Source organism: Thunnus maccoyii, chromosome 16, assembly GCF_910596095.1.
Source record: "Thunnus maccoyii chromosome 16, fThuMac1.1, whole genome shotgun sequence".
Classification (NCBI taxonomy): domain Eukaryota; kingdom Metazoa; phylum Chordata; class Actinopteri; order Scombriformes; family Scombridae; genus Thunnus; species Thunnus maccoyii.
Genome location: NC_056548.1, coordinates 2,996,265 through 3,008,914, shown reverse-complemented (window position 1 = coordinate 3,008,914; position 12,650 = coordinate 2,996,265). Strand labels below are relative to the sequence as shown.

The window sequence follows — 12,650 nt, the reverse complement described above, 5'->3', positions numbered from 1 at the left end:
ATGCAGCCCCTCAGTTCAGCCTCTGTCTGAAACAGGCCGTTTTAGCTGCTGTCTCTTTAAGGCCCGCCTCCTGATGTGCCCACTCTGTTCTGATTGGTCAGCTTCCAGTAGCTGCATTTCAGACGACTTCCGGCAGCTTGGGAGGCTACGTCAACAAACCATGAAACAAACTGTAGTAGTAGGATTAAGGCTAACTACTTTTTCTCGTTCTTTACTTGCAACTTCTTAAATACATCTGTACATGTTGGAGCTGAAATCTGATCCGAAATATGAGAGAGGACAATGTGAACAACGCATGAAAAAAACCTTAGCAACAACCTTAGCAACCAAGGCTACTGGCCATTTATGGGCATGTGCGATCAGGTAGAAAAAAAATTACACAAACGTGTTCAGAGCAGGTAATTTTTCACTTTTTCTTTGGTCTACATCTTATAGACCAAACAATTAATTGAGAAAATAATCTGTTGAATAACTAATAATGAAAATCTTTAGTTGCAGTCCTATTTGTTAATACTGAATATTTACACCCACTAACAGCATAACTGTCAAAACTAGCTGCTCACTGTATGACCTATAACAGGCAATATGGAATATGGTCATTTTATCTGAACAAAATGCTGTTTATTAATGATAAAACTTTGGAAGATTTTAAATTACACTTCACAAAAATAACCTGCTATTCTGCAAATTACAAAATGTTAGACGAAATGACCAAATGTCTGTCAGTTTTACGTAATTGGATATTTCCTCCTCATGCTAAACTGCATGAATAATACTAACTCTGAAATACATGTTTACAAATACAAAAAATATTGCTAATATCAATATATAAGCAAATATCGCTCATGTATCGCTTAACTGGCCTCCTAAAGCTGTTATTTTAGAAAGTTACGTTAGCTTGTGATGCTATTTCCTGTTTACATGCAGTAGTTGATTGCTTTGGAGTAAATGGCGCCACAGATGTAGTTTTAAGAGCTTTTCAGAGCTCTTGCTATAATAGTCTGATTGCAGTTTCAGATGCTTTTCTTTGTTGATAAGACAAATAGTCTGAAAACTGTAAACCTGAAAGATATTAAAACCCAACACAAAGTGCTACCTGCGAACCTCAAACCAAGCTACACTTACTTTTTAATGGGAGAAGTTTTCTTTTTAAAGCACACTGCTCTACAAGCTGCTGTTCACTCCCACATCTAGAAGAGACATCTAGAAGACGCTGCAGTGCTAACACACAGCAGATGCAGCACAGGAACACTTCTGCGCTGGTTATAACACCGTCCAAGTTTCACTTTAAAAAAACACATCCCAACCACCTACTCCTTCCTCACCTACATGCTTATGATGACAGTGACAGAGAAGATGCGGCTGTCTCGTCTGGAGGTGGAGATCATCTTTGTTTTGTTGATGTTTTTTTTTTTATCAGTTTTTTGCTGCAGCATGACTCGAGAGATGGCAATGATGGTTGTTTGTTTTTATTGAATGTGAAAAGTCTTTTTTTCTTTTTGAATATTCATCTATATTCAACAAAAGTTGTCAGCCCAGTTTTTCTCCTTCTTTTTCTTTAATTTCCACAAGTCAGAGATGTAACTGAGAGAAGCAGGTACGCAGATGCAGTGGTCCAGATACATTATTTAGTTTTTCTCTGTGGTTTTATGACTCCGTTACATTAACATAACATTTATTTATTTATTTAGGGGGGAACCCAATCTACTATTTCAAATGTTAAGGATAAACTTACATGTTCCACAAAATACTAGTTTGGATGAAAGTCCAGATTTGATTTGGGAAAAGTGTTAGCATGGCGCCTTTACAATAGTCCTGCTGTATTTTACCTCATTTTAATTCATATGTTCATATGTTTATTTCAATACATTTTAAGTACAGTGCATAGGGAAAGAAAAACAGAAAATGATCTTTAAGAAAACACATTAGAAGTTGGATACAACAAAGTACTGGGGCTTTAAACTTGTCTAAATTAAGAGCATAACAGCAAAATGAAGGTAATTTTTTTTATCTGGTGCTATGATGCATTTAAGAACTAGGAGCTGGTTGAAATAAAATTCAAAAAGCCTGTGGATGAGACTTAAATTAATTTTTTAAAAAAAGAGAAAACTCTCCTGCTGAAATGAGCACAGTGCGACAGTAAATGTTTGGACGGTGTGTTCGGGTGCTGCAGTAAAGTGGAGTTTCCCTCTCAGCTGCTCTGACAGTCAGACACAGAGCTCAGTGTTGGAGAATCAGAGACTCCCACTGTCTGCACCCAGATGGACAGGAAGAAACCCCGGGTCAAAGTCTGGCTTCACACCTGCTACACACACACACACACACACACACACACACACACACACACACACACACACACACACACACACAGGACTCATGGTCGCATCAACACACACACACACACACATCATTATACACAAACTACCAAAATCTAAGTAGGGCTGCAACTCATGATTATTTGTTTATTCTCACATTCATTCATTGTTTAGTCAAAAAAATACATTTAAAAAGTGAAAACTGCACGTCAAAGCACAAGGTGACATCTTCAAATTGCTTGTTTTGTTGACCTTATGTATTTTTACTCTTTTTAACATTATTATGTTTGCATTTTTACATTGTCTTTGTGTTTGTGAATGAACTGTATATGTGTACTTTGTTTGCAAACTCACTTGCCTCAAATTGCCCCTTGAGGGATATTAATACTCGCTAAAGTTTGATATATTTAGAGGTATGAAACTGGGTATATTGACACTCGAAGCTTCCACGCTAAATGCAATTTGTCATTTTATAGATGCAAAAACGATCGTATCCAACTCTACAGCTGTCAGTGATGAGGAAAAATGAATATAATAAATAAATGTCCGAAATCTCAATTTGCTGCTTGCTATAGAGAAAACTACTGATTGACGCATTCTGTAACTATTCACTTCACGGTTTATGGGACTGTTGTGACTCAAGTGGACTAATATAGCCAGCTGTCATCTAAGTTATTTTTAACTTAAAATAACCTTTTTGTGTACGTTGCAATAACTAGATTTTCACATAGACACAAAAAAATTGACCAAAATGTCCATGAAAACGTCTCAAACCACTGCAGCATAATTCAGTTCTCATCTGTTCATATGTATGTTCAACGTTTCACTAAAATATGGCTGATTGAAATGTTTCAGGTGAAGTTTTGGAGCATTAAAGACTGAGAACGAATGACATGGAAGCCATGTATTTGTGTCAGTTAAGGATGATTCCTAATGTCTGTAATTTCTCCTAATGATGATGATGATGATTGAATTTAGAGATTGAGAACGTAATGACTTTTTGAAAACAATGATTGACTTAGTATTTCTAGAGAGAAGTTCAGGCTTTTTGAATGTGAGTCAGCTGAAGCATTTAGCGGTCATCGGTGACACTTTAAGGTACTTCAGCCTCGAGACGTGATGATGAGCTGATCTCTGTTAGCTTGGTGCTACATTTCCTGGCCCAAATTCCACCTTCCCATTATCATGTGTATCATCATGTCATGTCACCCAGTGCAGCGGTGTGGCTCATTGATGTGTTTTAATAGTTAGTTTTTAGACAACAACGGAGGTAGGGGATCTATTATGCTCATTTCAAGCTCTATATTTTTATTCTGGGAGTCCACTAGAGTAGCTTCGCATGATTCACAGCTCAAAAAACTCCTTATCTATCTTATACTGACCCTTTATGCAGCCCCTCAGTTCAGCCTCTGTCTCCAACAGGCAGTCATAGCTCCTGTCTCTTTAAGGCCCGCCTCCCAATGAACCCACTCTGTTCTGATTGGCCAGCTTTCTGGAAGCCTGCCAAGGGCCAGCCGTATCAGAGTTGTGTGAAGTTACCACTGATGCAAACTCAACATTTCCTGCTTAACTGCTTCATATTAAAAGCTTTTAAATTACTAAATAACGGGAGATGTTTATTATGAAGATTTAACAGGAAATGAAACGTGTTCCTCATCGAATTAGCAGAGCTTCATTAGCGGCACAAAAAACGATCAACACAACAACATATGGAGATATTTGGAGCTCCTTGTTCAGTGGATCAGTTAGAAATAATGCAGGGAGCAACAGCACAAGCAGAAACAGCCTCAGTGATGATGATGTTTGATGAAGAGCTGCAGATGACCAGCACACCTCCGACAGGTAAACTACTTATTTTACTTTGCCCTGCTGTGTAGTGGAAAAACACTCACAGCGTGCCAGATCGACTTGAGTCACGGCTTGGCATGACTACCCCCCAAAACAATGGAAAAACACCATAATGTTAGCAGAGCCGTGAACTGGCCCGCAGTGCGTGGAGCAGATGACCATATAAACGTAGAAAAAGTAGGAAAAAAGCGTTGGAAACCCGAGCGTTCAGAGCAGTCTGAAGCCGATTATTGAAGGGATTATTCTACATACGTTTACCTCATTATTTGACACTTTGGCCACATTTAATATGAACATCTGACATTTTAACATTAGATATATGACTGAAAATAACGGAAAAGCATAATAGGTCCCCTTTAACAATAAGAAGATCACCAGCTTTGTCCTTTAATAGAATGGTGTCCTTATCATGGAAAACCTGCAAATATTCACATTTGAGAAGCTGTGAATTTTTGGTATTTTTGCATTTTAAAAAATGACAATTAATCAGTTATCAGAAAGGCTACCAATTAAATTCCTGTCAACTGACTAATTGATTAATCATCTAATCATTTTGGGTGTACAGTGCTACTTAATAGGGGCCCAATAGGAAGTTAAACCGGTCTGATAACATTGTTTTAGAAAAGCTTTCCCTCCCACAGTACACAAGACCAGCATTTTCAGATTTTTCTGTGGGAGTTAAAAAACATCTGAATTTGTGTGGATAGAAGACCAAAACATGGTGTTACTCACATACTACAGAGGAATAATCCTCCTGGATCCAGCAGGCTTCAGAGTTAATCAATCTTAAGACTGAGGACAGAGCATTCAGATGTGTGTTATAATAATAATAATCTGTAGGCAAATGGCCAGGACACACACACACCCTGAAACTAATTACCCACATTAATGAGTGACCTTACAACGAACTAAAAGAGACAGCAGGCGCTTTTTTTTTATTTTTATTCATTGCTAAAAAAGAAGAAAGAAAAAACTACAAAGCGCTTTGTTCGTCTTCTTCAGGATCTCTCATATCTCTCGTTAATGAGCGGTAACAACGAGGCTCTCGCCGCCGCAGCGCTGTCTCTCTTTCTTTTTTTCTATCCTAATCTAACGCTCACATCAAAGTGCTCTCTTCTCTCCTCGGGAGCTACGCACTTCAAAGCCGGGGTGGAAAAGTCAGCAGCTGCATAGTAATCAGGGGATAAGGATTTAGTATTCACACACACAGGCACACACAAACAAGCTTTCACAACCGTATCTGTCACAGATTAGCGGTTGTGAAATTTTTATCAGCGTTGGTTCGATCTCTCCATCTCATTAGCCTGATCTGATGCTTCTCATTGACTTCTGGGTCGCATCGCCGCCCTAATCCTTGTTTGTACATTAATTCATTAGGTGTTGCAGTCAGTACATTTGCACGTTCGACAAACTGTTTCATCAATACTCGACATTTGTGCTATTTTTAGCTCTAACTGATTCCCTGCTGATGCTGTAATGCAATTCGCCTTCCACAGAGATTATTTTAAATATATCTTAATCGGATATAATCTGATGGAAATATTGTTGAGAGAGAGATGAGAGAGATAAAGAAAAAGTGATGAAACTTCTATTTAGGTTTCTGCGGTTCTTGTTATTCTTATTCAAGCAGCAGCGACCACGTCTTGAGGCTGAAGTAGCTTAAAGCGCCACCAACGGCTAGTAGGCGCTCAAACTGACTCCCATTCAAAAAGCCTCAACTTCTCTCTAGAAATACAAAGTAAATCTTTTTTTTTCAATGAGTCATTTTAGTCTCAATCTCTAAATTCAGGCCCTCTAATAAGTGTGCTCGTGGTCATTTTGTTCCGTTAAGATTTGAAGACTTTGACGTCTGCTGTGTGGGCGTTGATTGACAGCTGTAATTGACAGTTAGCTCACCTGCTGCTCTCCCCGGCTCCGGGACTCACATCGAGTCGCACTATTGTCACAATATTTCGCTAAGTGTAATGTTACTTGATTACGATACCTGCTCTGTTAGCACAATTTAGCTAAAGTAGCTTAGCATACAAGTGTGCACCACTCAGTCTCCCCAGTAAGCTAACGTTAGCTTGGGTCTGAGGTAGCGGGTGTTTCCGGAGCGTGAAAGGCAACAACGTCCTGGCTCCTAACACAAGTCTGGGCTTCAAACCGGCTCCAATGCAAACCAACAGGTGACGTCACACCTCGCTATGTCCATCTTTATTTACAGGCTGCGGTGTCGGCGGATCACTTAGCAGTTCCCTGTCAGTCAGCATGAGAAAAACAGCCTCAGTTTGTTATTGGAGCACAGTAAAGACGTCTGTAAAAACTGGACAAAATGATATTGAAAAGTTTAGATTATAACCTTTATTTTAATACCATATGATGACTATATTTCCAACATACACCTGCTTTTACAGACAGATTTCTTGGCCAAAGTGCCCAAACAGTGAGATCCTTTTATATAAATTTAAGTGTTATAGCGGGTTTACAAGTTATGGGGTGAAAACAAGCTCAGCTCAATTTAAGTGTAAAAAGCATAAAAAATAAATTCTGTAAATGTATTTATATAAATCATGATCGAACAAACTGTAAGCAATGAAATGTAGAATTTAAAAACAATAAAACAGAAACTTGCAACCAAATCTGCAGTCATGTAATCATTTTCCCTCTAATTATTGTATAAAATAGCCAATTTCCATTCTTGGATCAATCATTTGCTTTTATATTGTTTTCCTCCTTTGCTCTCAGTTCTCAGTTTTGTTTTCTTCTGCTGCTGTTCCCTGCAAACAACCAAAACAGCGCAATGGAGCCGCAAATTGTGTAACTAAACTGGTTCTCTAACAACAAACAGAAAACAGGCTTACCTATGGGTTTATCACTGTGTATGTGACGATGAGCTGCCATCTCAGTAGTTTGTCTAACGTTGTAACATGCAGAACTGTTATGTTTTAGCCCCAGATTGTCTTTTTCCTAACCGAAGCGAACGTTTCTCCAGAAAACTGTAAGTAAACACTAACTTCATATATTCAATATAGCTTCTAGCCTGTTTCTTTAAACAAAGTGTAAAATGAGAGCCTGCAGGAAGCAAACAGGTTGTACAGGTATATATGTTAGAGGAGACTCTCAAAGTCTCTACGGACAGATACGACCTGCAGGGATCGTCATTTCATGTGATCATCATTTCTGGAACCAGGGGCATCCGAAATATCTCCTCACAATAAGTCTCTGTGGAAATGATGGCATGGATTAGACTCTTAAATAAAACAAATATGAAGTTAGGTTAGACTTGTCACCAGGCTAGTGATTTTGTCACTTTTCCTGCACCATAAAAAAGACTAAAATAACCATAAAACCTTAATACCTGTCTCCTCAGGTCTTAGACTGTGTCCACACTAAGCTGGCTAAACTTGTAAATGCATCTTTTTTCTCTGTTTTGGCCTGCAGTCCAAATGTTTTGCATCTCTAGTTTTATTGCCACAGACATGATAATTGGCTTAATTAAGGCTGAGTATAGCTAATTGTTTGTATGGCGATGCTGCCTTCACTTCTGGCAGAGACACATTAAATTAAGTATATCTAAGCTCAAACAAACACAAAAACATTGGATTAGCATTGGATCCATCTTTAGTCGTTCATTCCAGCTAAACAAATATATGAAATAAGTCAATATTCTAGGTGACAGCTATTATTTTTACTGCTGTTTGATGTTCCTGTTGAAGGCTCAGGGTCCAGGGCCACTGCTGTAAACACTCCTCAGACCTGCATCCCCACTGATCTCCGTTAAAAACTCTCCTGCACTCCAGAGCCGTCACGTGACGTTCACTGACCTCACCGCACTACACGCAAACAGCCGAGCTGTTGTTGTTGTCGGGACGGGAGGTCGAATCCACCCAGAAACATCAGCACACCATGTTTTCAGTTTGACTCAAGGTTAGGTCACCGCAAGGCGCGTTTGTTTGAACCACACACACACACATACACACACACACACACACACCTGAAAATCAGTTTCCCTGGAAACAGCCCAGTGGTTCTATTAAGGTATAATGAGTGTGCCTTTTCCCACCCACATAAGAAGGTCTCATGTTACCATGGCGCTGTCTGTCTGTTCGTCCTGATTGGACGGGAGGACAAGAGCATCTCGGGGTTTAGATAAAGAGATGACGAATAAGAAGAAGAAAAAAAAAAACAACAACTCAGAAGGTGGAGAGAAGATTAAAGTATAAAGCAGGGCACAAATGCTGCTGGTGTTCAAACTCCCACTTATTCTTTACTGGACATGAATTGTATTAATTTATAGCTTTATATACCTTTTTTTAGTGTTTACTTGTACAGTAAGTCAAGTGTAATATCTTCCTGGTGCGCTAACTCGTCTTTAGGATGTTTTTAATGGGACTTTTGTTGGTTTTCCTCCTCGGTGTGATTCGTTTGGGCAGATCTGAACACAGCAATCGCACCAAAAAACAACCGCACAGAGAGGAAGTGGTCTCGATCTGCTCACAAACGAATTCTGGAGCCGTTCGTTTGTGGCGGGAATGTGATCCGACCTCCATCTGACCAACTACAAGGCTGCAAGTTTGAGCTAAATGGCTCCCGTAGCCAGGAGCGCTGTACAAAGTTCATGAACAAACCTTTAAGGCATATTTCTGTTCAAATGTGCTTTCAATGGAAGTGATGGAGGCCAAAATCCACAGTGTGTCCACACAGTCATTTAAAAGTTGATGTGAAGCTTATATGAGGCTTCAGCAGTCTGAGTTAGTCATATCAAGTGGATATCTGACACATTTAGTATTTTTAGCATTAAAAGTGCAGCTCTAACATTTCATCGAAAGTCATTGCAAACAGATTTGTCCACAATTTAGATTTAAAAGTACTCAGCATTGTCTCTAGTCTGAGAAGTTCAGGAAGTTTGTTCCAGATTTGAGCAGCATAAGCTAAAAGCTTGATTAATGTGAATATGATGGATAAAAAATGTATTATTCCTATTTTATGTGTTTTATACTTTATCTCATCTTGCTCAGAAGGAGATTTTACATTATTTACTGTTAATTAAATGCAACAAAAAGCATCAAACTATCAGCTTTCAGGGTTTGATTCTAGTGCCATTAAAGGAGGAAACACTATTATAATCATCAGTCATATGAAGACCACTACCTTTCAATCAATCCATAGAAATATTGATCAGTGTGAGTCTGGCAGCAGCTGTTTTCAGATCCATCACCAGAAACCAAAGCTTGATAACGCTGATGTTAAAGCACCATCTGCTGGTTACAGGCTGCATTACAACTTACAACAGGAGATCACGACTCCAGCTGCTAAAACACCTGCTGTGACATCACTGAAGGAGGCGAGATGAAGGAAGGAAGTATGAACGCATACAGAAGCAAGTGCAGCTGCAGCAGATTGAAACACTGTGTGATCCAGAGCGAACACTGGATTTACTCTTTAAATTTCATTATCACAGGTCCTAAAATGGATCACAGGCCTACTGGGCACAAGTTGAACAAGTCATAAACTGATATAAATCTAAAAATGAAAGATATCTCACTGGGGTTTCAGGATGTGAGGAGACGAAATAAAACTGCAGGACTGTAAATTACAAGAAAGTAAACTCCTCCCTGGATAATAGCAGGTAAAAATACACAATCGGAAGAAAAAACTGAGCTCAATCTTAATGAGTGTTTGTTAATAAATGAGCAATGACAGAAAATGCTCATTTAAATCTTTGTTTCCAGGAATAAGACCTCCCTTTATTAATGGATGACCTGCACTGAATTACTATATAGGATTCTGTACATTTATTACAGGTATTCTGGTTCTGATTCAGGTATTCTGGACATGAATATGTATATTTTGTACATGTGAATCATTTGGGAATATTAATTACTGTTTGGCCCATTTTTAGATTGCCTGTAGTGCTTCTACCTTAAAGACTGCAGACTATTATTACTGGTGTAGTGGAGGCGTTTACTGACCTGCATGCATTAAATGCATATTTTGAAAGGTTGCTGACGTCCTCTGATTGGCGTCTTTATATGAATGGTGCTGTGTGTTTGTATGAATTTTCCCTGATGAAGGTCTGTGAACTGAAACGTTGTGTTCAGGGTTTAAGGTTTATGTTTAATGTGTTAAAACTCAATAAATAAATATATAAAATAATGTGTTGTTAAAGTGAGCTAAAGCCATGGACAGTGAGTGAGACTCTTTGGTTTTCTCTTCATGTCTGTCTTAAACCAACAGTCAGGAGCCCAAATGAACAGTGAAACCTGTTTTCCTTGCTGTAATCATTCCTCCTGTTCATACTGACCATTAGAAGATCCCTTCATAATGCACTTACAATGGAAGTGATGGAGGACAAAATCCACAGTCCTCCTTCTGTGCAAAAAATGTATTTAAAAGTTTATCTGAAGCTAATATGAAGCTTCAGCGTCCAAATGAGTCAAATCAAGTAGATATCTTTCAACGTTACAGTCTTTTTAGTGCCAAAGTTCCTCTTTTTGTTACTATACTTCCACCTGCAGCTCAACAGGGAAACACTGTCCGAGGAAACACAAAGAGGGAATTTGATGCTTAAAAAGACTGTAAATGTGTCAGATATCCACTTGATATGACTAACTCAGACTGCTGAAGCTGAATATAAGCTTCACATCGACCTTTAAATGACTGTGTGGACACACTGTGGATTTTGGCCTCCATCACTTCCATTAAAAGCACATTTGAAGGATCTTTTAATATCCAGTATGAACAGGAGGAATGATTACAGCGAGGAAAACCTCTTTCACTGTTACTATGGACACCTGACTGCTGGTTTAAGACACACTTGAAAAACTACGAACCTGTCCTTTAAGAATTTTTGATCCTTGTGGTGTACAGGGAATTAAAAATGTATTATATCACATTTTGAAGTACTTCCCAGCAGTATATAACTATTATATACCTCAGGATATAATTAGTTAAATTAACACAGCCTGGACCTGGAAAAGTGGCAGAAAATGAATAGATGGATATAAGTTTTTAAGCTAAAAATCAGCACTTACCCATTATGAGTGAATTAATTTCCCTGCTACAGTAGCTGCACTAGTGGCAGCGTTTGCTGCAGGTTTGATGGTGTTGACTGAAACTTCACAAAAAAAGGATTAAAAAGCTTCTTCCTGCAGCACAATCCACTGACGAAACAATCCCACGTTTAGTTTAAAGATATAGAACGTCTCCCGCCAGCCCGAAATCAGACACGAAGACATTTTGTCACTAACATTACTGTCTACAGCAGGTAAGAGGAAATACTTTTTAATACTTTCTAAGGCCTTCATTATTTAGGAAAGTGAATTCCCTCGTCTTTCTTTTTCCTTTCTACTCTTCTTTCTGCCCTCTTCTCCCCGTTCCCCCCCCACCTTAAATAAAAGTTCCCACTCGTTCAAGAGAACAAACTTCACCGCTTTCCCTAAACCCTCTCCTTCATCCCTCCTTCTCTTCTCAATGAAATCTGATTCCTCTGAGCTGCTCTGCGTCCTGTGTGAACCGTCAATCATCACGGCTTTCCTGCCTCCCACTGGGCGAGGCGGACGTCCTTTCCTGAATACCAGAAGAGACACAACAACATGGAGGAAGGTGGTGAAAGTCAAGTGCAACGTTTTGACGATAAAAAAAAAAGGCCGGAACTGAAAATTCAGGAACAGCAGAGTGATGTCAGGAAGTGTGTTTTTGATCATTTGCAGGTCAGGAGAAGTTAAAACGGGGCTAAATTTGAGCTTGACGATCCATTTCTGACCTTGGAAACAGCAGTTAACAAACTCCAAACGTAAAGTCCACTTGTTCCAGAGCTTTCCACAATATCACACAGTCTTCATGTTGTCGTGGAACTTCAGATGTTCATGATGAAGACAGTGTGATATGGTCTAAAGCTAAAGTTGTTACTATCTTCATGCTTATTCTGTTTATTTCAACTTTTTTTTTCCCTTTTCCGCTTCCAACTCAATCAGCTGACTCACACTTTTCACTTCAACCAATCAGATTTTGCCACAACCTCTGTGAGCCAATCATCTCACTGCTGTCAAACTTTTAAAACTGTTTCTCTCTCTGCTTCTGTCAGCTGTCATTTCAGTGTTCATCAGAACCAGCTGTCCAATGACAGGCTGCATAAAGGGTCATTATAAGATTAAATAAATTTGAGTTTTTAACTGTAAAATATGCAGATATTCCAGTAGAGCCCCAGAATATAAATACAGACCTGGAAATCTGAACGATACGTCCTCTTTAAGAGGATTGCTGCCAATATTTGGCTTAAAGTGAGTGACGTCATCTTAATGTAAAGTCTATAGGCTGAGCGGGAACACGGGAGAAACACTAATGAGAGCAATTTCCGTTCAAGTGAATGGGTGCACTCTTGTAGCCTGGTATCCAGTTCCTCTCATACATCCATGGGAGCCACTAGTCAGCTACAGCGTAGTTACAGCGTAACCTCAGAGCTTGCAGACGTAGCCGCTGCAGGTATGACGTAACGATGAAGCT

At 39.1% G+C, this 12,650-nt stretch overlaps 1 protein-coding gene across 11 annotated transcripts in view; it reads right to left on the bottom strand.

Annotated features, from left to right (window-relative positions):
* Positions 1–12,650, bottom strand: part of syt16 (synaptotagmin XVI) — a 55,926-nt gene that overhangs the window by 38,259 nt on the left and 5,017 nt on the right. For 2 of the 11 annotated variants that reach the window (XM_042436769.1, XM_042436770.1), the window contains exons 1-2: positions 3,698–3,712; positions 1,330–2,302 (exon numbers count right to left, since the gene is read on the bottom strand). The exons of 2 other annotated variants lie outside the window; for them this stretch is intronic. In XM_042436769.1, the coding sequence (XP_042292703.1) occupies positions 1,330–1,436 (107 nt within the window). In that variant the 5' untranslated portion in view covers positions 1,437–2,302; positions 3,698–3,712. Of the gene's footprint in view, positions 1–1,329; positions 2,303–3,697; positions 3,713–4,895; positions 6,051–7,006; positions 8,127–11,179; positions 11,480–12,650 lie in introns of those variants that run through there. 7 more of the 11 variants (XM_042436777.1, XM_042436779.1, XM_042436776.1 and 4 more) reach the window with 7 other exon arrangements.